We start from the raw sequence: 27957 nt of genomic DNA, 5'->3' as shown, positions 1-27957 counted from the left end.
TTGGCCTGGTCAGAAGGTTTGGTTCTCTTCTAAAGACATCCCCCTCAAGAATAAATCCAAGAAACTTGCCCCTTGCTACCTTGGGCCGTTCGAGATTGAGAGCATTATCAACCCCTCAATGGTCAGACTCAAACTGCCCAGATCCATGCACATTCATCCCACATTCCACATCTCCCAATTGAAACCTGTGTCTGTCAGCCCTTTGTGCCCATCTGCTGAGCCTCCTCCACCTGCCCGGATCATTGACGAATACACCATCCGGCGAATACAAGATGTACACTGCCGAGGCAGGGGTCTCCAGTACTGGTCGATTGGGAGGGACACAGCCCTGAGGAGCGCACCTGGATTCCCCGCTCCTTCATCCTGGACCCTTCCCTCATCCGTGATTTCCATCAAGACAATCCAGACAAGCCTGCTGGTTTACCTGGAGGCTCCCATTGGGGGTGGGGGTGAATACTGTCACAGTTCCGACTGTTAATTCCCCATTTTCTCCTAATTCCCTTTGGTGACGGCACACCTGGTTTTCATCAAGACCTGCAGCATAAGAACTCTGGCTTTGCACTCAGTAGTTGCCAGATCGTTGGTTTTGCAGTGTGGTAATTAACGCTTCCCAGCCACTTAGGATTGTGTGTCCTAAGTTTTGCTTCAGTACTGAGATTTATCTGTGAAGCTCAGTTTCTCCGTGTTAAGATCAGTTTTCTAACTTCTACACCAGTTACGAGGTTTACCTGTGAAACCCAGTCTCTCTATGTCAAGATAAATTCTGCCTGTCTCCTGCCTTCCTGCTCTCCCTTCTGTTTCCCATTCAAAGCTCATGCCTGTGTCTGTATCCTAACTAAATTTCCGTGCCTGTGTCCTGTGCTTGGGTTCGCCTCATTCATTGCAACACATGTATGTTCTATCATTCTAATGAACCCTGTATTAATGATTCGCTTTGGAGAGAGTTCCAGAATACCACTACCTATTGTGTGAATGTTTTTCCCTCTGATTTCCTATCTAAATTGTGCCTCCTTGTTCTGGAAATGTTTTGTTTCGAGAGTGCAATTATATCCCTCATGTATTAGATGATTTTTAAAATAATTTATTTTTTAAGATAATTAAGATTATTTATAAAGATAATCTACCTGGGAGAGTGCATTTACAAAGAATTAAAATGGCTTGATTGTCTTGAAAGTCCATGGAGTGGTGCCGAAGTCATTTCACATGGGTAGATGTTATGTTTTAAAGTTCAAAGCTTCTATTATTGACAGGTGTCACCACAATTATCTGCTTTCAAGATAACAAGATTGACCTTATAGTGTAGTTACTGTGAAACTTTCTAAATGGAGGACTCTACCTACATTTAATTTGGCAAAGCATGGTATCTGATATCAGTCTTTCTATATATGTCAAGAATAATGAAGAATTTTAATGGCTTAAGTAATTCACAGGACTTTGATGCATTCAATTGATACGTTAATTTGTCATGAATTCTGAAACTGAAATTTTACAAACATTGCCTCTACCTGGAATTCCAGAAAGGGACCTCTGTTGAATTTCTTGGGGGCTTGACACTGCACCAGAGAACAATGTAACCAGAAGAACTAGAGAGGTGTGACTGTTTTCCTTGGCAAAAGAAGTTTAAGAGGAGATTTGATAGAGGTGTACAAGATCAAGATTGACTTAGAAAGAGTAAATAAATGGAAGCTGTTGTTAGTCATGGATGGCTCCAGGATTCCAGATATAATCACTTCCAGCAGAGTACTGGCTGTAGTTACTGTAGTTCATTGGCAGTAGAATTGAAAGAAATAACTTGAAAGGAAATTGTATATATAACAGAAAGAGAATAATTTATAAAGACTGGGGAAAATGGAGTGTGCAAGGAGTATTGTACTAGGAGGCAGCATTTACTTAATGGGGCGTATAATGTGCTAATTGGTGGTGGCATCCATCAGTCTCGAGAGTCTATGGATCTGCGCCTGGAGTTTCCAGGGCGCAGGCCTGGGCAGGGTTGTGTGGGAGACCGGCAGTTGCCCAAACTTTCCCCTTTCCATGCCACCGATGTGGTCCAAGGGAAGGGCACTGGGACCCATGCAGCTTGGCACCGGTGATGTTGCAGAGCAATGTGTTGTTAAGTGCCTTGCTCAAGGACACAATCACGCTGCCTCAGCTGAGGCTCGAACCAGTGACCTTCAGGTTACTAGTCTGATGCCTTGCCCACTAGGGCACGTGCCAACACAATGTGCTAATACCCCATAAACAATATGATTATTGTCCTAATTTCACCACATTTCATTACAGTATAAACACTTAGGGAAACTCTAAATAAGATAATATCTTTTAAATTATGATACTGTCATAAAAATGGATCCCTCCCCGCCATCCTTTATTCACTCTTAAAAAACTATCAATCCCTTTATCCCCTTTATATTCTGTGGAACATACAAAGATAGAGCAACACACACAAAATGCTGGTGGAACACAGCAGGCCAGGCAGCATCTATAAGGAGAAGCACTCTCGATGTTTTGGGCCGAGACCATAGAGCAAGCTTATTTCCACATTTTAACTTTACCAAAACTTAAGAAATGTCAGGAGTTTACAGGTATGAATAATTAGTGGATTGAAGTAATATTTAATTGGTGAAAATCAGGTAACTAAAATTATGAACTATAACTAGAAATTGGTGTAGTTACATCAGTAGAAAATGCTTGATGTTTTTGTACACCTAGTTATATTAATGAAGACATTAACTCTTAATACTTCCATTAAAGTACAGTGGTGACAAAGTAATGCTGTGCCAAATTTTTAAGTATTTGTTCATTAATAGCAATAGCATTTTAGCTCTGTTATTGGGTAAGAAGCTTATACTGTACATATGTATGTATAAAAGTTGACCACCATGTAATATAATCTCATCTGTTATGTTTTATGCAGGACCTGTGACAGTTGGCCAACTTCAACGAACATTCCGCAGAGATAATTTGTCCCCATACCCATTTTTGTCATCTACACATAATCAAAGTCCTTTACATACAGTGTCCATTAAAAATTTGTCAGGTTCTAACCCTGGTGGCCTAGATCGAACCCCAATTCCTCCACGTACGTGGCACAGCTCTATTGGACTAATGGCTGGACAAATTGATACCACCTCATCTTCTCCATTTTCTGATAAAGCAATTCCTTTTTCTGTCATACAACGATTTCCTACTGAGGTCACCTATAGTCTGCAACCAAATCCTAATAGTGTGCATGTTCAAGGATCTCAAGAGATAGGATCTGCTGGTCAGAAATATACCAGTTATCTTACTTCTCCTTCACAGTATCATCAGGCCTTCTATCCAACAGGTACAACTTTTTAATTCCATTATTACTGCCATTATTTTATTTGTTGTATTTTTCATATTAGTTGGAAGTAAGTAATTGTGTTCTTAGTTTGTCCAGTAGTTAAGTATTCTGTCAGAAACGTGGTCAAAGAGCTTTTCCTAGGTTTCAGATCCATAAGGGATTACAACCAGTATGTGCTGGGGATGTACAGTATTTGTCTCTGTGCTAGTGGAAATAATGGTTTCTTTCGGACGTTATAGGGAAATGTACTAGGAGAGGGTGATTTGCATATTGTAAGATAATTTCAAAGATTAATTTTACATAATTTCTTAATAAATTATAGAATCTTGATAAATTATAGAATGATTAGTTAGCAAAAGGTTTGTAAGCAATATATTATTCCAGAGAGAGTAAAGAGAAAAGGGGACACTCAGATCTGCTTCCACTGTGCTGCCACAGGACATCCCGGAGCTTCCAAAATTTGACTTGAATTTGGAATCAGATATCTGAGGACATGTTTCTTGGTTCAACAGAGCATTCTTTCCCAAATATCATGACCCATCCTAGTTATTTCTGTTTCCATTTCACACGTTTTGTTTCCTCAGTATCGTTGAACTTCAAATTATTTCAGAAAGATGGTAAAGTCTCAAAGCTTAATTCATGTTTTGGATAGAAAAATGAAAACAACATACAACTACAGTACTATTCCAAAAATAGTTTTGCTGAGAAGGCTTTACATCTTTACATTCACCCTTCATCTTTATATCCTGCTGTGGACTTTGTTTCTGTACTTCGATCTCTTCAAGTGAGTCAAGCAACAGACTGACAAAAAGGTATTCACAGAACAATCTTGTGAATTTACACATTAATTTAAGGCTTACCATAGTTCATAGCTATCTTGTGAAGCTCTTTGTACTAGCTAATTCCATACACAAGAATCAATTCAAGAATATCATTGAGAATATCATTGAAAATACCATTGATGCTCTCAATCAAGTCAAGGTTTAGTTGCCTTGACTCATCAGGTACCCAAAGAGAAGGTATTGATATTTCTGGAGATTTGCCTCATATTCATAATAGAGACTACTTGTTGCCATCAGTTATTTTGCCAGATGGCCAAGCTTGGGGTGTCATAACAAGAAGAGGAAAAAGAAGGTGAAGGGGACAGAGCAGAAAATACCAGAAATTTTCAGCAATTTAATGAGGGAGAAAAATATTTATTTTTTATTGAGGTTAATAACCTTTCATCAGAACTGGGAAAATCTTTATGTTTCAGAGAATGGTCAAAACATGGAAAGAACAAATAGGAAGTTCAGGTTAGGGGGTGACGCAGGAAATATTGAATGATTAAAGGTTATGAAGCCAGACAAAAGAAGGTAATAATGACTAATAAATAACAACCAGTATGTCTGAGAAATGTGCAAAGAGAAGAGCACATTAAAATTAATATAACTACATTAAAATTAATATAACTAGAACAAGGAAAAAATATCCTGTGATTGTTGAAAATGTGAGATGCAAGGTTAGATTGGCTGACTATATGAAGTAGTTGAATTCATTGTCAAATCAGAAGGAAATAATTTGTTTAGGCGGAGGAAGATGTGGTTAACTTCAAACATCTTTTTGAATTTCATTGTAAGAGTCTCCCAGGCCAAAGACAGAAAAGTCATTGTGGTTAAGGGCAGCTAAAAGCTCAGGATTACCTTTGAAGACTGAACAGGTATTCTGAAAACCATAATCACACAATTTCCATGTGTTTTCCTGAAAATAAGAGATCTCAGTGTGAGGGCAATGGGGTAGCATGTGGGAACATGAGATGCTCTAACTAAGGGGGATATCTTCTGCTGTATAATTGAACAATGTTAATCAGATGCATTAAACTCAAGTCAGTGTTGTTGCTCCAGAATTTATGATCAACAGGTAGCCTTTCAAATACTTTACCTTGAAGATCAAGGTGATGAGGTCCACTGGCTCCATGAAGATCAATTCATCTGATTTCTTAGGTTCATGTTCACTAATTAATTGGCTGGCAACTGCAAGGATAATGAGAGATGGATGGGTGAGGGGATCAAAAATAAGCTATTAAACTTCTGTTAGATCATTTCTTAACTGTAATGACAACAGATCTGTTCTCCACAATATTACCTGCAGAGCTTGCTTGGTGTCTTTGTGGAAGACAAAGTAGCTGGCACCACAATCCATAAATTCCTTTCAGTTAAGAAACCCAATGGCAGCATGCTTGTAACAAAATATTCAAGTTCATTAGACACTATATGGTATTGGCTTCCACAATTCTCTATTAGTAAAATGGATTCCAGTCTCCATATCATGCCATAGACCAAGATGATATTAGGTTTCTACATCCTCCCAAGTGGGATCTGACTTCTTCAAAGAAGACTCCCCAGTGCAGCAAGCTTTTGGTTTATTACACAAATGTGGCTTTACACTGAATTGACTATGCTGGGTTCTCATCTGATTCCTATTCAGTAAGTGATCCTCTACTGACATTGGAAGCAGTCCAAAAGAGTTACAATAATTCATGTGACGAAGGGATTTTTTATCATGTGCTGATGAAGAAATTAGATTTATGTTCTTTGAAGTTTAGAACAGGAGGAGTAAACTTATTGAAATGTATAGTGTATGTTCATTAAGAGAAATAACAGGATAAATGGAATCATCTCAAATGAAGAGGAATAGTCACAAGATTTGGGCTCAGTTGTTGAAAATAGAGGTGTGTAAGAATTTGTTTCTGTAGGAAGTTGTAAATCTGTGCAATTTTCCACCCTGGAGGGTTGTGGAGGCTAGACAAATAAAGATTTGTGAAATATGTGGAATTGATAACTCTGGACACAGAAGAGGAAATCAGGCCTGAGGCAAATCATATATGAATAGCAGGGTAGGCTTGAAGGGTTAAGTGACATAATCCTAGTACTTTATGGTCATCCAACGCTTTTCCCCCCAAAGGTATAGCATGTGGTTGTCCTTCCATCATGCATGGAAGCTGCTTGGTATACATAATGTGTTCAGATGCAAGAAACCTTCTTTTAAACTAGCTGAACCTCTTCTGCTCAATCTCCAAAGCCTCGACGTCCTTCCAATAAAGGGGTGACGAAAACTATATGCAGTATTCCAGATGCAGCCTAACTAGAATTTTATAAAGCTGCAACATAATTTCCTGACCTAGATAATGTAGGTAATCCTTTCCTTCTTATAAGGTAAGCTGAGGGTGAAAAGGGTAAGATTTAAAGGGGACCCAACCAGTAAGGCCTCAAAGCTCTCCATTTCTTTCTGGACACCAGACCCAACTAGTTCCCCTCCACCACTACTCTCCTCCATCTGGTGGAACTGGTCCTCACTCTTAATAATTTTTCCTTTGGCTCCTCCCACTTCTTTCAAACAAATTAGCATTCAAATAGGTCTCAGCTATGCCTGGCTTTATGCCAGCTGTGTGGAACGGTGTATGTTCCAAGCCTACGCTGGTAGCACTCCCCGACTTATCCTATACAACTTCCTGCACTCATGCAGAGCTTGTCAACTTCATCAACTTTACCTCTAATTTCTACTCTGCCCTCAAATTTACATGGCCCATTTCCGATACATCTTTCCCCTTTCTCGATCTGTCTGTCTTTTTCTCTGGAGACAGCTCATCAACTGATACCTTTTATGAACCCACTAATTCTCTGAGCTACCTGGACTACACCTCCTGCCACCTTGTTACTTGTAAAAAATATCACCCCCCCCCCCTTCTTTCAAATCCTCTGTCTCTGCCACATTTGCTCTCATAATGAATTTTCATTCCAGAGCTAAGGAGATGTCCTCCAAAGAAAGCTGCTTCTCTTTCTCCAAATTCAATGCTGCCCTCACCTGTATCTCTTCCATTTCGCACACATCTGTCCTCACCCCACCCCACCAGTGTCCGCGTTCAGCACATAATATTCCCTAACTTCCATCATCTTCAATGGGATACCACCACCAAGTTTATCTTTCCAATCCCCTCCCTCATTTTCTGCTTTCTGCAGTGATCGCTCCCTATGAGACTCCCCTTCCATTCCTCCCTCCTCACTGATCTCCCTTGTGGCACATACACTTGCAAGCAGCACAAATGCTATACCTGCCCCTACTCCTCCCTCACCACTATTCAGGGCCCAAAAAGTCCTTCCAGGTGAGGTGACACTTCACCTGTGTATCTGTTGGAGTCATTTACTGTATCCAGTGTTCCTGGGAGATTGGGAAACTGCTTCCTCAAGCACTTATGCTCCATCTGCCAGAAAAAGTGGGATCTCCCAGTGACCACCTATTTTAATTTTACTTCCCATTCCCATTCTACTGCCGTGATGAGACCACACTCACGTTAAAGGAGCAATACCTTATATTCCATCTGAGTGGCTTCCAATATGATGGCATGAACATCAATTTCTCGAACTTCCACTATTGGACCTCCACTTTCCTTCACCATTCTCCATTCCCATTTCCTTCTCTCACCTTATCTCCTTACCTGTCCATCACTTCCCTCTGGTGCTCCTCCCTTACTACCATGGCCTTCTGTCCTTTCCTATCAGATTTCCCCCTCCAGCCCTTTATCTCTTTCACCAATTGACTTCCTAGTTCATTACTTCACCCCTCTCACTCCCCCAGTTTCACTTATCACCTATTACCTTGTATTTCTTCCTCCCCTCTCCCCATTTTCTCACTCTGACTTCCTATCTTTTTTTCTCCAGTCCTGATGAAGGGTCTCAGCCCAAAACGTGGACTGTTTACGTTTTTCCATAGATGCTGCCTGGCCTGCTGAGTTCCTCCAGCATTTTGTGTGTGTTGTTTAGATTGCCAGTATCCACAGATTTTACCTTGCTTGAGGTTTGAAGGGGATCTGAGTGACAAGTTGCACCCAACTTCCCAGAGGATAACAGGTATACAGGATGAGCTACTACCAGAATTTGTACAGACAGCTTATTGTTATCTAAGGAATAATACATCAGGAGGATTTTTTAAGCCACTGTTGACAGAGATCTGTCACCTCATAGATGTTCAAGAATGAAGAACTGGTACAAATGGAAGGTCTTCAGTTTTGTACCATTGGGGTTCCTTCTTGGAAAGAGGTGACCTGTACACAAGGGATGGGTTGCAGCCAAACTGAAAGACTACAAATATTCTTGCAAAGAGAGTTGTTAGTGCTATTCAGGGGTTTAAGCTAGTCTAGAGATGAAGTGGGACCCAGAGTTGTCATGTAACAGATGAGAAAATTAAAGCAAATACAGAGGTTAAAGCAAGAAAGTCCATGTGGCAAGAGCACGACAGGGAGAGTGAAAGTCTGATAAGTTACACTATGTTTTATTCAATGTAATAACCCTCACAGATGAACTCAGAGCAAGGATCAGCAGATTTGGTTACATACAGTATTATAGTTGTAACTCCCTGGGTCGCCTCAGGCTCGCTCAGCTCGTTCTCGTCTAGGGGGAGCAGCCTTCAGCCCTGCCAAACTGGGTAATCAGCTGGTGTGGATGCTGTGTGATGTCCCCGCCTCGCCCAAAACCAGACAGTACACCATATGCGATTAAATGAGTACAATTTATAAAGGTTACTATAACTAAGTGATTAATAACGATACAGTATATATGAAGAGAAAATTAAAGAAAAGGCGCCAAACTTATCAAAGTGCACAGCCGTTGGAGCTCAATTTCTGAAGTCTTCTGGCCACCATTCGATCCCCTCCGAACTCCAAACAGCTCAGGACCCTCCGAGTGGTCAACCAAGCACATCTAGCTTCATTCCCCCCCCCTCCTCGGAGAATCTCCCGGCCTCGGACCCCCCCTTTGGGGTCCGATCCTCGCCCAGCTTAGAGCATTGCGTCCTCACTCTCGACCCCCTCGCGCCGATCTGCCCAAAAGCCCGTCAACAAACTCAGAAGAAAGAACATTAATCCCCATTTGGTTTACAAAGGAATACCATTCTCGTTATCAGTAAATTAGCATTCCTGCTAGTTAACAAAAGGAAACCCTTTCCCAACAGTAACAAAGAAAAAAAAGAAACCCCCTATACATAGTTATTATGGAAACATGGTTGAATGGTGGGCAAGACTAGCAGCTCAGTCTTCTGAGTATTAACATTTCCAATGTGACTAGAATGGAGGTAATAGAGTAGGGAGAGTTGCACAATTGATTAGGGAGAGCACTGTGGTAATACTTTGAGAGAATAAGAGAATATCCCAGGAGAACATCCATTATGGGTAGAACTTAGAAATAAATGAGAATTGATCACTGTAATGGGATAAGATGAAAGCACCCCCCCACCTCCCGCCCTGCCCCGATAGTCAACAGGAATTAGAGGTGCAGATATATAGGGAAATCACGGATAGGTAAAGGAATAATATGGTTGTAATTATTGATGATTTAACTTCCCTGATATAGGCTGGCACTGCCTTATTGCTAATCGGTTAGTTGGGACAGAATTTGTTACGTTTCAGGCTTTCTGAAACAATAGATAGCTTTCCTAACCAGAGAAGGTGACATGCAATATAGCTGTTCAAGAAATGAAGCTAGGCAAGTGGTTGAACTGTCAATGTGGGAACTTTTTGTGACCAGTGACCATGATTCTACTAGTTTCAAGATGATTATGAAAATGATCTGCTCAATATTATAGCCAATAGTGAGACTTGTTTGCAGTAGGGGCATGACTAGCAGCTTGATATTCCTGGGTTCTGTTGTTTTAGATGCAGCAGAGTGGGAGGGATTAAAGGAGGATGGGTGGCTTTATTAGTCAGAGAAAATGTCATTGCAGTGCTCAGTCAAACAGGCTGAAGAACTTAGGTATTATTGGTGGAACTGAAGAATAAGAAAGATAGGACCACATTAAATGGGCTTCATTACAGGCCACCCGACAGTCAACTGTATTTAGAGGAACAAATATGTTCAAAGTTTACAGACTGTCGCAAGAAAAAAGGTTAATGTAGTAGGTGATTTTAACTTCTCGTATATTGACTGAGACTCCCATACTGTAAAAGGAGTAGGTGGCACAGGGATTGTCAAATGTGTTCAGGAAACTTTCCTTATTCAGTATATAAATGCCCCAGTGAGGACGTGTGCAATACTTGATCTACTATTAGGGAATGAGACAGGGCTGGTGACATATATCAGCAGTGGGAAAGTCATTGGAAGGTATTCTCAGGCACTGAATATATGAGAATTTGTATAGACATGGACAGATTAGGGATAGAGAGCATTGCTTCATGCATAGTAAACCATGTCTAACCAATCTTCTAGAGTTTTTTGAGGAAGTTACCAGGAAAGTTGTTGAGGGAAGGGCAGTGCATGTTGTCTATGTGGACTTTAGCAAGACATTTGACAAGCTCCCGCATGGTAGGTTGGTCAAGAAGGTTCAATCACTCAGCATTCAAGATAAAGTAGTATATTAGATTAGACATTGGCTTTGTTGGAGAAGCCAGAGAGTGGTAGTAGATCGTTGCCTCTCTGACTGGATGGCTGTGACTAATAGAGTGCCGCAGGTCGTTTGCAGATCCATTGACGTTTGTCATCTATATCAATGGTCTGGATGATAATGTGGTTAAATGGATCAGCAAATTTGAAGATGACACCAAGACCTGGCATGTAGTGGACAGTGAGGAAGACTATCAGAGCTATCAACTGGAAAAATGGCAGATTGGAACTTAATGCAGACAGTTACGAGATGTTTCACTTGGTCGTTCTTACCCGGTGAACAGTAAGACATTGAGAAGTGCAGTAGAACAAAGGGATCTGGGAATACAGGTCCATAATTCATTAAAAGTGGAATCACTGGTAGAGAGGGCCATTGGCCTTCATAAATAGAAGTACTGAGTATAAGAGTTAGGATGTTTTGTTGAAGTTGTATAGAGCATTGGTGAGGTCTAATTTGGAATATTGTGTGCAGTTTTTGTCATCTACCTAAGGAAAGATGTAAGTCAGATTGAAAGAGTATAGAAAAAATATTACAAAGATATGGCTGGGTCTGGAGGACATGAGTTATAAGGAAAGATTCAATAGGTTAGGTCTTTATTCCTTGGAATGTAGAAAATTGAAAGGAGGATTGATAGAAATATGCAAAATTATGAGGGGTATACACAGGGTAAATCCAAGCAAGCTTTTTCCACTGAGGTTGGATGGGACTACAACTAGAGGTCATGGGTTAAGGGTGAAAAATGAAAAGTTTAAGGGGAACATAAGGGAAGTCCTCTTCAATCGAAGGATCATGAGAGTATGGAACAAGTGCCAATGCATGTGGTGCATATGAGCTTGAATTCAATACTTAAGAGAAATTCAGATAGGAACATGAATGGACATTGAGGGCTTTGGTCTCAGTGCAGGTCAATGGGAGTAATCAGTTTAAATGGACTAGGTGGGCCAAAGGGCCTGTTTTTTGTTGCATTTTTCTATGATGAAATAAAAGTCCTAAATTGGAAGATGGCTAATTTCAATGCACCAGACAGAAACTTGAAAAAGTTGATTAGGACAGGGTGATACAGATAAAGGAACAACTGGAAAATTGAGGTTTATAAGAGATATGAAGATTTCAAGGGCAGTATATTCCTTTTAGAAGGACAAGGCTGACAAGATTAGGGAACATCAGTTGACAAAAGATATTCAGGGTCTGGTTGAGGAAAAGGGAGAAGGTAAGGTAGGTAGGAAGAGCCCTTTGAGGAGTATAAGGGGTGTACACTTAAGAAAATTGCTAGGGCAAAGAGGGCAGACTAGATACAGTTCAAAGTAAAATTTATTATCAGAGTACATATGTGTCTCAGCATACAACCCTGAGATTCTTCTGTTGCAAACATACTTAGCAAATTTATAGAACAGTAGCTATAAACAGGATCAATGAGCAACAAACAGTGAAGATGTAAATGTAAAATAAATAGCAATAATTAATGAGAGCATGAAATAACAAGCTAATAAGTCCTTAAAGTGGGACCAGCATTTGTGGGAACACCAGAGGGAGAATGAATGTCATTATCTCCTTTTGTTCCAGAGCTTGATGGTTGAGGGGTAGTAACTGTTCTTGAACCTGATGATGTGAGCCCTGAGGCACCAGATGGCAGCAGCAAGAAAAGAGCATGGCCTGGGTGGTGAGGATATTTGATAATAGATGTAGCTTTTCTATGGCAGTATTTCATGCAGATGTGCCCAGTGGTTGGGAGGATTATACCTGTGATGTACTGAGTTGAATCTATCTTGAAACATTCAATGTACATTGAGAGGTAAAGGGTATTTCAGAAGAGAGTAGATCTCCTTGAGGATAAATATGTGGAACCACAGGAAATTGGGAAAGTAGTTGAATACTTCTTTACTGTATTTACCATGGGGAAGGATAATGCCAATAGTGAGTTCAGGGGAGGGGACAATTATATCCTAGAGCATATCAACATTGCAATGGTGTTGGAGGTGTTGAAGCACATTAAGGGAGATAAATCCCCCGTGTCTGACCAGATGTATCCTTAGAGGTTATGTTGAGCAAGATAGATTCCTGCGTCATCGTAGAGATTTTTGTACTTTTATTAGCCACAGGTGAGATACCAGAAGACTGGAGGATAGTTAAATAAACAAGGGCAGTAGGCATAATCTAGAGAACTACAGGCATTTCAGAAGTGGTGGAAAAGTTATTGGAAGGGTTTTTGAAGCACAAGATTTATTTCCATTTTGAAAGTCAAGATCTGGAATAGTCAGCATAGTTTTGTGTGTGAAAAATCATATCTCATGCATTTGAATGAGTTTTTGAATAGATGACCAATAATGTTAACAAGGCCAACATGGTAGACATTGACTATGTAAACCATATATGTCAAACTCAAGGCCCACGGTGGAATTATCTTTGGCCCGCGAGATAATATCTAATTACTATTAAAGCTGGCCCCAGTAATCGAAGAGCCTATGGCATAATATATGGCTAATGCTGAGTTTATTCAGGTACCAGGTTTTCAGGGTTTTTAGTGTTTATTCGGTTTCCCTGGTTTATTTCCTGAATATCATTAATGAATAATTTTTTTTTCTATTAGAGCTGGCCCACCGGTATATTGCATGCACAACTAATACTACAAATCCCACAATGCACTGCCAGTGCATTGCTCGCGCTTGCCTTACTCTCTCATCAGCATCCTTATGGCGCTAGTCACATGTGGTCAACTTTCAGCTATCCCTCACCCCAAAAATGGCTGAACGAAAGGTGGACTTTGAAAACAGGGGTTTTCAAGGCAGGTGGGAGGCAGAGTATATGTTTGTAGATATAAAGGGCAAACCTGTTTGTCTTGTGTGCGGAGACGGTGTGGCTGTAATTAAAGAATATAATGTAAGACGATACTATGAAATGAAACACCACGACAAATACAAGCATCTGGACAAGAAACAGAAGCCCGCGATGTGCGGTCAAAGGAGTGGATTGGTGGGCAGGATCGGGAGAAGATGCGGGAGGAAAACGGCGCAGGTGAGCTGACAGCTTATCACTGCATCATACACCAGGAATCGTTGTGTGGCAAAGCCTTGAAAATGGAACATATAATGAGCACCATAACACGAGCAGTTAACTTCATAAGAGCCAAAGGTTTAAATCACCGTGAGTTCAAGTCGTTTCTGGAGGAGTTGGGTTCAGAATATAATGATTTGTCCTATCACACAGAGGTGTGATGGTTAAGCCAAGGAAAAGTGCTGAAAAGATGTTTCGAGTTGTGTGAGGAGATCTGTCAGTTCATGGAAAGCAAAGGGAAAGACACAACAGAACTCTGGGATAAAAAGTTGCTTTGTGAAATGGCGTTTCTGTGTGACATCACGAGCCATCTCAATGCGCTCAACCTGCTGCTTCAGGGGCGGGGTCACAGACATGTACGCTGCCGTGAGGGCTTTTAAAACCAAGCTGCTCCTGTGGGAGACGCAGATGCAGCAAGAAAACTTGAGCCATTTCAATATAAACTTGTTCAATATAAACGCTGAACCAGTCCGGCCCTCGACTTGTACCGATTTTTTAATTTTGGCCCACTGTGTATTTAAGTTTGACACCCCTGCATTAGGTCTACATTTGTGTTTGCTAATGCTTGATTTCAAACGGTTTATTAATGGAAAAGGTATGGCTCCCAAAACAATCTTAGCCGAAATAGCATCGTTTCTTTCTCGTTGCCTACTTTCTTGTAATCTACGTCTGTAAGTTAATACCAATCATAAAAAGAATGCTTGCTAGGCAATCTGCTTCATAAAAATTGAAATTCGTAAAGTGAAACAATTTTAGATATAGCAGAGACTGAGACACATGAGAGCAAGTTGAAAAAATGAAGGCAACGAAAGCTGGGGGAGCACGCGCGCGTGCATTCGCGCGTGCACAACTGATCCGGCCCACATGAAGTTGCATTTTTCTCAATCCAGCCCATGACCTAAAATGAGTTTGACACCCCTGATGTAAACTTTAGCAAGACCTTTCACAAGGTCCAACATAATAGGATTGTCTGGAAGGTTAGTTCACATGGGATCCAGGATGAGTTAGCAAAACTAGATACAAAATCAGCTTGGAGGCAGAAGGTTCTTTATCAGATTCAAAGCCTCTGATTAATAGCGTGTCATAGGGGTTGGTGCTGGGTCTTCTGTTGTCTGTCATATATATTAATTTGGTAAAAGTGTAAGTGATATGATTAGAAAGAGGTATCTGTACAGGTATACAAATGAGCAGGAAAAAGAAGAATTGTAATTATTGTAGACATGTGAGTGTCATATAGATTGGCATGATGGCCCATATAAATGCAGTGAGCACAAGGTCCTGTTTCTATCTTGTACACTTCTATACATGGCCCTACCAAGACGAAGGCAGTACTCAACTTATTCTTAGGTAACAGGACCAGGCTAGTGACTGAGGTGACTGGGGGAAGCACTTTAGGGACCAGTGACCAGAGTTAAATTAGTTTTAATATAGTGAAAAAAGGTCAGAACTGGTCTACAGGTTCAAATTCTAAATTGGGGCAACACAAATTTTGATGGTATTAGAAAAGGTTTGTTGGAGCAAGTCATTTATGGGCAAATGGACATCTGGTCAGTTGGAGGCTTTTGAAGTTGAGATAGTGAGAGCTCAAGGTCTGTGTGTTCCTATACTTTGGGAATACTTGACAAGGGATATTGAAGCCCCAACAAGGAGAAAGAAGGAGGCATGCATCAGGAACAGCCAGCTGGGAGAAAATGAATTTCTGGAGAAATATAAGATATGCTGAGGTGTACTCAAGATAGAAATGAGGGAAAAAGGGGATGCATGAGGTAATTTTGGTAAAGAATATTAAGGAAAATATAACTTGATTTTATATGGACTGTATGTTAAAGGATAGAAAGTAATTAGAGAGAAAAAAGGTTCCTTCAAAGACCAAAGGGGACACCTAGGTGATGAGCAAGGTAGTTATTAAATATTCTCCTCTGTTCTTATCATGAAAAAGACATGAAGACTTCAGATATAGGAAAATTAAATGAAGAGATCTTAGAGATAGTACACATTGCAAAAGAGGAAGTGCTGTGGGTCTTAAAATGTATGAAGATTGACAAATTTCTGTGACGTAGCCATGTCTATCCAAGAATTCAGTGGGATATAGAAAAGAAACTGAAGGAGTCCTGACAGAGATATTTGCATCTTCATTACACATGGATGGGCGGGTAGCAAATAATATGCCTTTATTGAAGAAGGGTGACAAAAAAAATCTGGAAACTCATATGCTAGTAAATCTGACATCTGTAGTAGCTAAGTTATTGGAGAGGATTCTGACATTTGGAAAAATAGGAATTGATTAGAACTTGATGAGGGCAGGAAAGTAGACGTGGCTAATATGGACCTCAGTAAGATTTTCTTTCTTTTCTTTTTCCAAAATTTTTATTAAATTTCATATACACAAATACAGAATTCATAAAGATACTTATTATAAATCAAAATAAGATAGCACAAAATGCACTATATATAACTCACACTGATACAATCACAGTTTCCCATATTCATTATCAATCAAAAAAAATAAATTGAATTATGAAATACAATAATAATATGGTTATGTAACGATGTACTACATACAGAGTGAGAGACAACGACAAGTCGTTTCAAGACTAGTTTATTCAAACTTCGTGGCGCTGGCATTTAATCCCTAGCGCCCGTCCTCTCTGGGCGGAAATTACATCAGAGGTGCATTACCAAAGTCTCTCCCCATGTGCTGGCTATTTGTGAGCCGGTTCGCCTGCACAGAAAGTGGGTCGCCACATAACCCCCCTGCAGAACCAGCGATACAGCCCCCAATGTCCACAGTCTGGATCAGCCTCTGTTTGGGAGGTCTGCCTCTGCGCCGCGGTGCCTGAACCTCAACCGACTGCGCCAAGTCCACATGGGCTGGTTTGAGTCGGTCCACCGTGAAAACCTCCTCGCTCCCCCCAATGTCCAGAACGTACGAGGACCCATTGTTGTTGATCACATTGAACAGACCCTCATACAGCGCTGTAGTGGTGCCCGGTGTCCGCCCCTTCGTACAAACACAAACTTACAGTCCTGCAGGTCTTTGGGAACATGAGTCAGGGTCCATCTGTGCTGTGAAGTCGGCATGGGGGCCAGGTTGCCGTGCCTTTCGTGTAGTCTGTCCAGGACTGCTGCGGGTTCTTCCTCTTGCCCCCTTGGGGCTGGTATGAACTCTCCTGGGACAGCCAGGGGTGTGCCGTACACCAACTCAGCCAACGAGGCGTGCAGATCCTTTTTGGGCACTGTGCGAATTCCAAGCAGGACCCAAGGAAGCTCGTCCACCCAGTTAGGTCTTCTCAGGCGGGTCATGAGAGCTGACTTCAAGTGACGGTGGAAGCGTTCCACTAGTCCGTTTGACTGTGGGCGGTAGGCAGTAATGTGGTGTAACTGCGTTCCCAACAGTCTGGCCACAGCCGACCACAGGCTGGAGGTGAACTGGGCGCCTCTGTCAGAGGTAATGTGGGCCGGTACCCCGAAACGTGCTACCCAGGTTGCAATCAGTGCTCGGGCGCAGGAATCAGCAGATGTGTCAGTGAGCGGGACCGCCTCTGGCCACCTCGTGAACCGGTCTACCATAGTTAAGAGGTACCGCGCTCCTCAGGACACTGGTAGGGGGCCCACGATATCCACATGAATGTGGTGGAACCTCCGGTGGGTGGGTTCGAACTGCTGTGGCGGGGCTTTAGTGTGCCACTGCACCTTAGCTGTTTGGCACTGCGCACACATTCTGGCCCATTCACTGACCTGCTTGTGAAGTCCGTGCCATGCTGGAGACCAGCTGGACAGTTGTCCTGATAGATGGGTGCACCAAACCGTGTATGGAGTTGAAAACTCACCGCCTCCAGGCTGCCGGGATGATGGGGCGAGGTTGGCCGGTAGCCATGTCGCACAGGAGGGTCCTCTCATCTGGGCCTACAAGAAAGCCCTGCAGCTGCAAACCCGAGACTGCAGTCCTATAGCTGGGCATCTCATCATCTGCCTGCTGCACCTCCGCCAGTACTGCATAGTCCACCCCCAGGGACAGGGCCTGGACAGCTGGTCTGGAGAGTGCGTCCGCCATGATGTTGTCCTTTCCCGAGACATGCTGGATGTCTGTCATGTACTCGGATATGTAGGACAGTTGTCACTGCTGGTGAGCCAACCAGGGATCAGACACCTTCGTGAACGCGAAGGTCAACGGTTTGTGGTCCGTGAACGCGGTGAATGGCCTGCCTTCTAAGAAGTACCTGAAATGCTGGATTGCCAGATACAGTGCCAACAGCTCCCGGTCGAAAGCACTGTACTTGAGTTCAGGTGATTGTAGGTGCTTGCTGAAGAATGCCAGCGGTTGCCATCGCCCCTCGATGAGCTGCTCCAGCACCCCACCGACTGCTGTGTCAGATGTATCCACCGTGAGTGCAATCGGAACGTCCATTCTGGGATGCATCTGCCAAGGCTTGCTTGGCTTTAACGAAAGCGGCCACGGCCTCCTCGTCCCAAGTAATGTCCTTCCCTTTACCCGACATCAGGGTGTACAAAGGGTGCATGATACAGGCTGCTGAGGGGAGAAAACGGTGGTAGAAGTTCACCATACCAACGAACTCCTGCAGGCCTTTGACCATATTGGGCCAGACTAAGTGGCAGGTCGCGTCTACCTTGGCGGGCAGAGGTGTTGCCCTGTCTTTGGTAATCCTGTGGCCCAGGATGTCGATGGTATTGAGACTGAACTGGCATTTGGCCGGATTGATTGTGAGGCCGAAATCGCTCAGGCAGGAGTAGAGCTGGTGGAGGTGGGACAGATGCTCCTGGCGACTACTGCTGGCTATAAGCAGTCATCCAAACAGATGAACATAAAGTCCAGGGCGCGTCCCACCGCATCCATTAGCCACTGGAACGTCTGTGCGGCATTCTTCAGGCCGAGCGACATTCGGAGGAACTCGAACAGGCCGAACGGGGTGATGAGTGCTGTTTTGGGGATGTCTTCAGGGTGCACCGGGATTTGATGGTATCCCCGGATGAGGTCTACTTTGGAAAATATTCTTGCCCCATGCAGGTTTGCTGCAAAGTCCTGTATGTGCAGCATGGGGTAGTGGTCTGGAGTTGTAGCCTCGTTCACTCTGTGGTAGTCGCCGCATGGTCTCCAACCCCCGGCTGCTTTGGGCACCATGTGCAGGGGGGAGGCCTATGGGCTGTCGGACCTCCGTATGATCCCCAATTCCTCCATCCTCTTGAACTCCTCCTTCACTAGGCAGAGCTTTTCCGGGGGGAGCCTTCATGCGCGGGCGTGAAAGGGTGGTCCCTGGGTTGGAATGTGGTGCTGTACCCTGTGACTGGGCATGGCTGCCGTGAACTGTGGTGCCAGAATCGATGGAAAGTCTGCCAGGATTCTGGTGAATTCATTGTCTGACAGCGTGATGGAGTCCAGGTGTGGGGCCGGCAACTTGGCTTCACCCAGGGAGAACATCTGGAAAGTCTCAGCATGTACCAGTCTTTTCCTTTGCAAGTCGACCAGGAGGCTGTGAGCTCACAAGAAGTCCGCCCCCAGGAGTGGTTGGGCCACGGCGGCCAGTGTGAAGTCCCATGTGAATTGGTTGGCGCCGAACTGCAGCTGCTCTGTGCGGGTGCCGTAGGTCCATATCATGCTGCCATTTGTGGCCCTCAGGGTGGGTCCTGGCTTCCTGTTGCGGGTGTCACACCCAGTCGGGGGCAAGACGCTGATTTCCGCTCTGGTGTTGACCAAGAAGTGGCATCCCGACTGTTTGTCCCAGACGTACAAGACGTAGTCATTAGCGGCTGCTGGCCCTGGCCCTGGCTCTTGCAGGGCGGGTGACAACGGCGGGCTTCTGTGCCCCACCGCTGGTGGTAGAAACACCACTGTTCACTGGCCTCCTCACTCCTGCCTCTGTGTTGTGTGCGCCCCTCTGCCGGGCCTGGTCTGGTCCGCTCTTGGGCGCGTGGCCTGGTAATCTGACTGATGGACGCCATGCTCTCCCTCTTGGCTTTCTACAGCACGTCTGCCCAGGCCACCACCTTCCGGGGGTCGCTGAAATCTGCATGGGCCAGCAGCAGATGTATGTCCTCGGGCAGTTGCTCTAGGAACGCTTGCTCAAACATGAGCAGGTCTTGTGTCCGTCAGCCAGGGCCAGCATCTCATTTATCAATGCTGACGGCAGTCTGTCTCCCACACCGTCCAGGTGAAGCAGGCGGGCACCCCGCTCATGCCATGAGAGGCCAAAGGTCCCAATGAGCAGTGCTTTGAATGCTTCATGTTTGCCTTCTTCCGGGGGCGACTGTATGAAATCCGCAACCTGGGCGGCCGTCTCCTGGTTAAGGGTGCTCTCCACGTGGTAGTAATACGTGGAATCAGTGGATATCTGCTGAATCTGGAACTGGGCTTCTGCTTGGCTAAAGCACACTCATGGTCGCAGCGTCCAGAAAGTCGGCAGTTTTAGCGAAACTGCGTGAACAGATGAAGAGTCGGTCATCTTTGGTCCAAATCTCGTTTGGACCGTTGGGGTCACCAATGTAGCAATGTACTACATACAGAGCAAGAGACAACAACATGCAGTCGGTAAGTCATTTCTAGACTAGTTTATTCAAACTTCGCGGCGCTGGCATTTAATCCCTAGGTCCCGCCCTCTCCGGGCAGAAATGACATGAGAGGTGCATTACCAAAGTCTCTCCCCGCGCACTGGCTATTTGTGAGCCGGTTTGCCTGCGCAGAAAGTGGGTCACCACAGTTAATTATTAAAAAAATCTGCACCCACTACCAAGCTGGTTGGTAATAAAAAACAGGAGAAAAAAATAGTACTTTACCATATATTTTTTATATTAATAGCCCAGATCTATATTTTAATAACAATAACAATTCAAGGATTTTTAAAATAGTTCAGAAAGGTTTGCCATAGCCTTTGAAAATCTTGTTTAGAATCAGAAATCGAACAAAGAATCTTCTCTAAATTTGAACATGACATAACATCACATAACCATTGAGCATGTGTGGGGGGGGGGCAACCTTCTTCCGTTTAAGCAAGATTGCCGTCCTAGCCATAAGAGAAATAAAAGCCAGTACCTGTGAATGAGAAGGCTCCAAAATTATAGCTCTTTCCTCAACAAAACCAAATTAGGCAGTCAAAGGATTGAGCTTAAAATTAACTTTAAAAAGTACAGAAAAAAATTGGAATACACCTTTCCAATATTTTTCAAGGCTTGAACATGACCAAAACATATGAATCAGTGAAGTCTCTCCATTATTACATCTATCACAATAAGGAGATATCTCTGCAAAAAAACGAGAGCGCTTGATATGTTATATCTTTAGATATATAAACCCTATGTACCACTTTAAATTGTAGGAGGGAATGACAAGCACATAATGGTGAAGAATTAACCATTTTGAAAATAGCCCTCCAGGTCTCATCAGATAATGAAGTCTGTAAATCCTTTTCCCAATCTTTTTTTAATTTTGTCTAAAGGAGCCATTCTCAATCCTAACAACAGACCAGTAAGGTCTTAAGTAAGTTCCATGTGATTGGCTGCTCCAAAAAGTTAATTGCATGGAATCTGGGAGAGCAGCTGGCTAGTTGGATACACATTTAGTTTGATGGTATAAAGTACAGGATGATGGTAGAAGGTTGACATTAAAGGATGATAACTGAAAGGTTGTCATATGATCTTGAGAAGAGAGGAATGCTGGCAAGTTATCAGAGTGGTTTTAGGAAGGGAAGTAATTCCATGGACTCAGTGATATGGTTAGAGACTGAAATAAGAAAGGCCCAGGCAAATAAAGAATCAGTAGTTGCCGTGTTTTTTTTTTCAGAATCAGAATCAGAATCAGACTTTAATCACCAAGTACCTGTGCACATACAAGGAATTTACTTCCGGCAGATGTTGTCTCTCTGCTCATAACAATAATAATGATAAATATAAATGAAAATATAGATTATACATATAGGTAGTACAATCCAAGTAATAGTTAGCCGACAGTTAACCGGCAGCTAACTGTTCAGCAAAGTGACCGCAGTAGGGAAAAAACTTCTCCAGTGCCTATTAGTCTTAGTCTGGAGGGATCTGAAGCACCTACCAGATGGAAGCGGTTCAAACAGTCCGTGCGCAGGATGGAAGGAGTCCTTTATGATGTTCCCCGCCCTCTTCTTCAACCTGGAAGAGTACAGGTCCACAATAGAGGGCAGGGAGGCTCCAATGATGCACTCGGCAGTCCTCACTGTGCGCTGTAGTCTGGTTCTATCCTGCTTGGTGGCGGCTCCAAACCACACAGTGATGGAGGTGCACAGGACAGACTCAATGACTGCAGTGTAGAACTGCAGCAGCAATTCCTGAGGCAGACCATATTTCCTCAAGAGCCGCAGGAAGTACATCCGCTGCTGGGCCTTCTTCAGGATGGAGCTGATGTTCTGCTCCCACTTCAGATCCTGAGAGATGGTGGTTCCCAGGAACCTGAAGTTCTCCACGGTGGACACAGGGCTGCTGAGGACTGTGAGGGGGGACATAATGGGGGGATGTCTCCTGAAATCCACTATCATCTCCTTTGTCTTGAGCGTGTTCAGCTCCAGATTGTTCCGACTGCACCAGAGTGCCAGCTGGTCCACCTGCTGTCGATATGCAGACTCATCACTGTTCTGGATGAGTCCGATGACGGTGCTGTCGTCTGCAAACTTCAAAAGCTATTAACATTGAAAAAGCCTATGATATGATGTGGAAGGATGGATTATTAATTAAACTGCACAAGATGGGGGTTGGGGGGAGAGTTTTTAATTGGATTAAAGTTTTTTTGTTTGGTAGAAAAATTCAAGTTCGGATTGGATCAAAATTATCAAAACAGTACATAGTGGGAAATGGCACACCTCAGGGTAGTGTGATTAGCCTGTTACTTTTCATCATTATGATCAATGTCTTCACAAAGGTACCAGTGGATATAGGTAGGTCACTGTTTGTGGATGATGGGGCCTTGTGGAAAAGAGGCAGGAACACGGAGCATATAATCAGGAAACTACAAAGAGCAATTGATGAAGTGGTAGAGTGGGGTTATGATTGGGGATGTAGATTTTCAGTGGAAAAAACTCAAACTTTTTTTTTCACTAGGAAAAGAATTGAAGTAGGGAAGAAGTTAAGGATGTATGGGATTGAATTAGAAAGGGTTGGATCATTTAAATTTCTGGGAGTTATATTTGATTCACGATTAACATGGGCAGACCATATCAGGAAAGTTGAGGAGAAATGTAAAAAAGTAATAAACGTGATGAGATGTTTGACTGGTAGGGAATGGGGAGTAAGTTGTTCAGCATTAAAGAGATTGTATGTGGCTTTAGTAAGATCTGTGTTGGATTATGGAAGTGTAGCATATGGATCAACAGCTAGGTCTCTTACAAGGAAACTGGATGTAATTCAGGCTCAGGTTTTGAGAGTGTGCAGTGGGGCTTTTAAAACATCACCAGTATCAGCCCTGCAGGTAGAAATGGGAATAATGCCTTTGGAATTAAGAAGGATGCAATTGATGGCAAACTACTGGGTTAATTTGCAGGGACACAATGATTCTCACCCTGCTAAAGGAGTGTTGCAGGAGTCCTGGGAAAATGGGAGGTTTCAGAGGGAAAATTTTAGTCAGGTAGGGAATGATATTACTAGATCATGTGGAGTGTTTGATCTAAGGATAAGTCCTTCAGTAGTTTATCCGGTTGTAGCTCCATGGAAGCTGGTATGGGCTGACGTAGACTGGCATTTGTTAGAGGTAAAAAGGAAAGGGAAGTATAAAACTGATTTGGTAAGTGCATTTAACTGTTATGTGATGGAAAAGTATAGTGATTATACTCAGGTCTGTACAGATGGTGCTAAGGAACCTGAGACAGGAGTGACAGGGTTTGGAGTGGCTATACCAGCAAAAGCAATTGCAATCAGCAGAAGAACATCTGATAAGTTAGCGGTGTATACAGTGGAGATGATGGCAGTGTTGGTGGTGTTGCGTTGGGTGGAGAAAACTAAACTAGTCAAAGCGTTGATATGCTCAGATTCATCTTCAGTACTAGCAAGTTTAAGGTCTTCTCACTCAAACAGCTGGCAAGATGTACTTCATGAAGTCCTTCAGTCAGTCACAAGAGTTGCAAATCAGGGAGGTCAGGTTAAATTTCTATGGGTTCCAGCTCATGTAGGGATGAGGGGCAATGAAAGGGTGGATGAGTTGGCAAAGAGGGCAATAAAGAAAGAAAATATAGAAATGCACATTAGTATCAGTAAAGCAGAGGTTAAGTGTGTAATCTGGGGAAAAAAATTACCAAATGTGGCAAGAAAGATGGGACAGGGAGGGGAAAGGGAGGCATTTATATCAAATACAAAAAAGTGTTGCAGGTACTAGGGTAGGAAGTAGATACAGAAGAGAGGAAATTGTGTGGACTAGGTTAAGGCTGAGGCACTGTGCACTAAACCAAACATTGAAATTGATAGGGAAACACCAGACAGGATTGTGTGAGGAATGTCAGGAAGAGGAGTCAGGAGAACATGTAGTTCTGAGTTGCAGGAAGTATGGGATACAGAGAGAGATGATGAGAATTAATCTAAGGGAATTGGGGGTGCAGGAATTCACATTAAAAGGGTTGCTGGGCATGGGTGAGAGAACACAGGTCAGGGTATTTTTAGCTTTCTTAAGGGGTACAGGGTTTTTTTATAGGATATGATGGATAAACAGAAATAGGGTACTAGGATGGGGAGGATAAAGTGTAGGTTAGGGTATGTGTATGTGTGCGATTGGGTGAAGGGATTTAGAATGTGAGTCCATCGCATACTCCGGAGCAGAAGGTGGCGGTAATGCACCATTAAGCTGGGTGCCAACCGCCATAAAACAAGACGGAGAGAGAGAGAGAAGGTTGACATTCAGTCTGGAGGCCTATGACTTGTGGTATGCCTCATGGGTCAGTGCTGTGCCCAGTATTATTTGTAATCTATGTCAACATTTGGATGGTAATTAGAAAGCATGATTAGATCAGGTAGAAATCATTAAATAGGTGTTGTAGTGGACAATGAAGAAATTTTTCAAAAATTACATGGGGTTCTTGATAAGCTGAGTAAATGGACCAATGAAAAGTAAATAGAACTTAATTTGGATGAGTGTGAAGTGTTGCAATTTGGAATGTCAAGTTCACAGTGAAGGGCATGGCCCTGGAGAGTGGTGTTGATCAGAGGGATCTTCAAGTACAAGTAGATGGTTCTTTGGAAGTGCTATCACAGGGCAATGAAAAAGGTTCTTGGCATGATGGCCTTTACTAGTCAGGGTATTGTGTATAAAAAATTTGCAAGGGTGAGGTTGCATAGGATGCTGATGAGGCCATACTTAGAGTATCATGTTCAGTTTTGGTATCCCTGCTACAGGAAAGATATTAAGTTGGAAAGAGTGCATCATCCCCCTTATTATTAATTACCAAGCTTCTAAACCTAGGTCTTTGTACCATTCTCTGCAAGTGGATCCTCGACATACTTATCAGGAGACCACAGTCACTATAAATCAGTGATAACATCTCCTCCTCACTGACAAAGTACTGAGGATGAGTGCTTAGCCCATTGCTCCACTCTCTTTACACTCATGATTGTGTAGCTGAGTACAGGTGAAATGCCATTTATAATTTTGCAGATGAAACCACTGTTGCTGATAAAATCCCAGATGACAATGAGGATTGAGATAGATTGGTTAAGTAGTGTCACAACAATAACCTCACACTCAGAGTCAGAAAGATGAAGGAATTGATTGTGGACTTCAGGGAGGGGAAATCAGGAGAAGGTGCAGCAGTCCTCATTGAGAGCTATGAGGTAGAAAGGTAAACAGCTTTAACTTCTGGGAGTATGAGGTTCATTGGGGATCCATCCTGGGCCCGATACAGTACATTAATGCAAACATGAGGAGGACTCTTCAGAATCTCTACTTTACAAAGAATTTGATGAGATGCTACAGTAGCATAGTAGCATAGTGGTTAGCACAACACTTTACATACCAATGACCTAGATTCAATTCCTGCCACTGTCTGTAAGGAATTTGTATATTCTCCCATGACTGCATGAGTTTCCTCTGGTTGTTCCAGTTTCCTCCCACAGTCCAAAGATGTACTGTTTGGTAGATTAATTAGTCATTGTAAATTATCACATGATTAGGCTGGGGTTAAATTGGGGCTCGCCAGCCAGCACAGCTCAAAAAGCCTATTCCATACTGTATCTCAATGAATAAAATAAATGTCGCCAAAGACTCTTGCAAATTTCTATAGATCTATGGTGGAATGCATTCTGATTGTTTCTATCACAAGCTATGGACGCTCCAATGCACAGGATTGCAAGAGACAACAGAGGGTTTTAGACTCAATCAGCTCTAACCCTCCCTGTCATTGAAGATATATTCAAGACATAGTGCCTCAAGAAGGCAGTATCCATCATTAAGGCTCATCACCATCCAGGACGTGCCCTCTTTTCATTACTACCAGCATGGGGAGACACAGGAGCCACAAGACCCCCACTCATTGCTCAGGGATAGCTTCTTCTCCTCAATCAATCAGATTTCTGAACAGTCCATGCATCAATGAACACAACTTCATCTTTCCTCTTTTCACACTGCTTGGTTATTTTGTAATTTAATGTAATTTTATGTTTTTGTCCTGTTCTGCTACTGCAAAGCAACATTACATTTGCCTTTGTTACCATAGGTTTAACCTGTAAAATTAACCTTCTGAAAGTCTTGCATGAGGATCTTAAGTCCCTCTGCATCGCTGATGTTTGAACCTTCTCCCCATTTAGATTATAGTCCGCGCTCTTGTTCCTTTTATCAAACTGCATTATCATACATTTCCCAGCGCTGTATTCCATCACCCACATCTTTTGTTGAATTTTAAAAGCTTCCCAATCATCCTACTTCCCCCTCACTTTTGCTACCTTATATGCCACTTTCTTGGCTTTTATGCAGTCCTTAACTTCCTTTATTAGCAGTGATTGCCTACCCCTGCCATTTGAGAACTTTTTCCTCTGTGGGACATATCTATCCTGTGTCTTGTGAATTTTTCCTAGAAACTTTAGCCACCTCTGCTCTACCATCAACCCTGCCAGTATCCTCCTCCAATCTACTTGGGCAAACTCCTCTGTCATATCCCTGTAATTCCCTTTGTTCCATTGTGATACTGATACAACCAAGGCAAGCACAAGAACTACTGTTAGGGGGATGTGCCTTGGGAGTTTATCTGTTTGTGAAGGAAGCAAATTTCCTTGTAGGAATTTGAACATTTACATACTGATGGATTATGCAAACTGATATTTACCAAATGCCCGAACCTTACTGAATTATGCTCTAATTAACATTTTTACCATCTACACATGGCTTCATAACAAAGTCAAACAAGCCTTAGGAAAGATTCTGAAGCATGATATTCTTCAGAGTAGACCTATCACATATTTTCCAAACAGATGAAGGCAAGAGAAGAACTACCAAATGACACCCTCTTCACCATGGTTATATTTTCTGAGGCTGAGAAAGCTAGCATTACTTTCTGTCTACTTACTAGAGTTCCTTCATAATTTTAAGATTTTAGATCTGCTCTAAGTTTTTTTTCTTTTATAAAGAAACATCTGTTCAGGCACTGGACCTCTGCCCTCCATGCTATCTCTCTTCTGGAGTGTAGACAGACTTCCTGCAGCATTTTATGCTCCGTCAGTAGTTATCCTGACAGTTTTAGGAATTTCAGTTTGTCTTGCTAGTTTCCAGTCTGCAAGAGATTACAGTAATCTCCATAATGGATGTAATACAATAAAGGATGTCCCTTTATTCTGAGACTGTGGCTTAATGGTCCTAGACTCACCGACTATATGGAACGTCCTCTGCACATCCACTCTATCTAGGCCTTTTAATATTCAATAGGTTTCAATGAGATACTCCCTCATTCTTCTAAACTCCAGGACTCATACATTAGCCCTTCCATTCCAGTAATCATTTTCATGAACCTCCTCTGGACCCTCTCCAAGACCAGCACATTTTTTCTGAGATGTGGCACAAAACTGTTTACAATACTCCGTGCTGTCTGACCAATGTGTTATAAAGCTTCAACATCACATCCTTGCTCTTATATTCTAGTCCTCTCAAAATGAATGCTAATATTGCATTTGCCTTCCTTACCACTGACTCAATCCTGCACACAAGTCCCTTCATACCTCTTGCTTTT

At 42.8% G+C, this 27957-nt stretch overlaps 1 protein-coding gene across 1 annotated transcript in view; it reads left to right on the top strand.

Annotated features, from left to right (window-relative positions):
* LOC132395200 (heat shock factor protein 5-like) overlaps positions 1-27957 on the top strand; it is an 80560-nt gene that overhangs the window by 7302 nt on the left and 45301 nt on the right. The window contains exons 4-5 of the mRNA XM_059971490.1: positions 2915-3001; positions 3038-3325. Coding sequence (XP_059827473.1) covers positions 2915-3001; positions 3038-3325 — 375 coding nt within the window. The remainder of the gene's footprint in view (positions 1-2914; positions 3002-3037; positions 3326-27957) is intronic.

Source organism: Hypanus sabinus, chromosome 6 (genome assembly GCF_030144855.1).
Source record: "Hypanus sabinus isolate sHypSab1 chromosome 6, sHypSab1.hap1, whole genome shotgun sequence".
Classification (NCBI taxonomy): domain Eukaryota; kingdom Metazoa; phylum Chordata; class Chondrichthyes; order Myliobatiformes; family Dasyatidae; genus Hypanus; species Hypanus sabinus.
The sequence above is the reverse complement of the archived record's forward strand: the minus strand, read 5'-3'. Positions and strand labels throughout refer to the sequence as shown.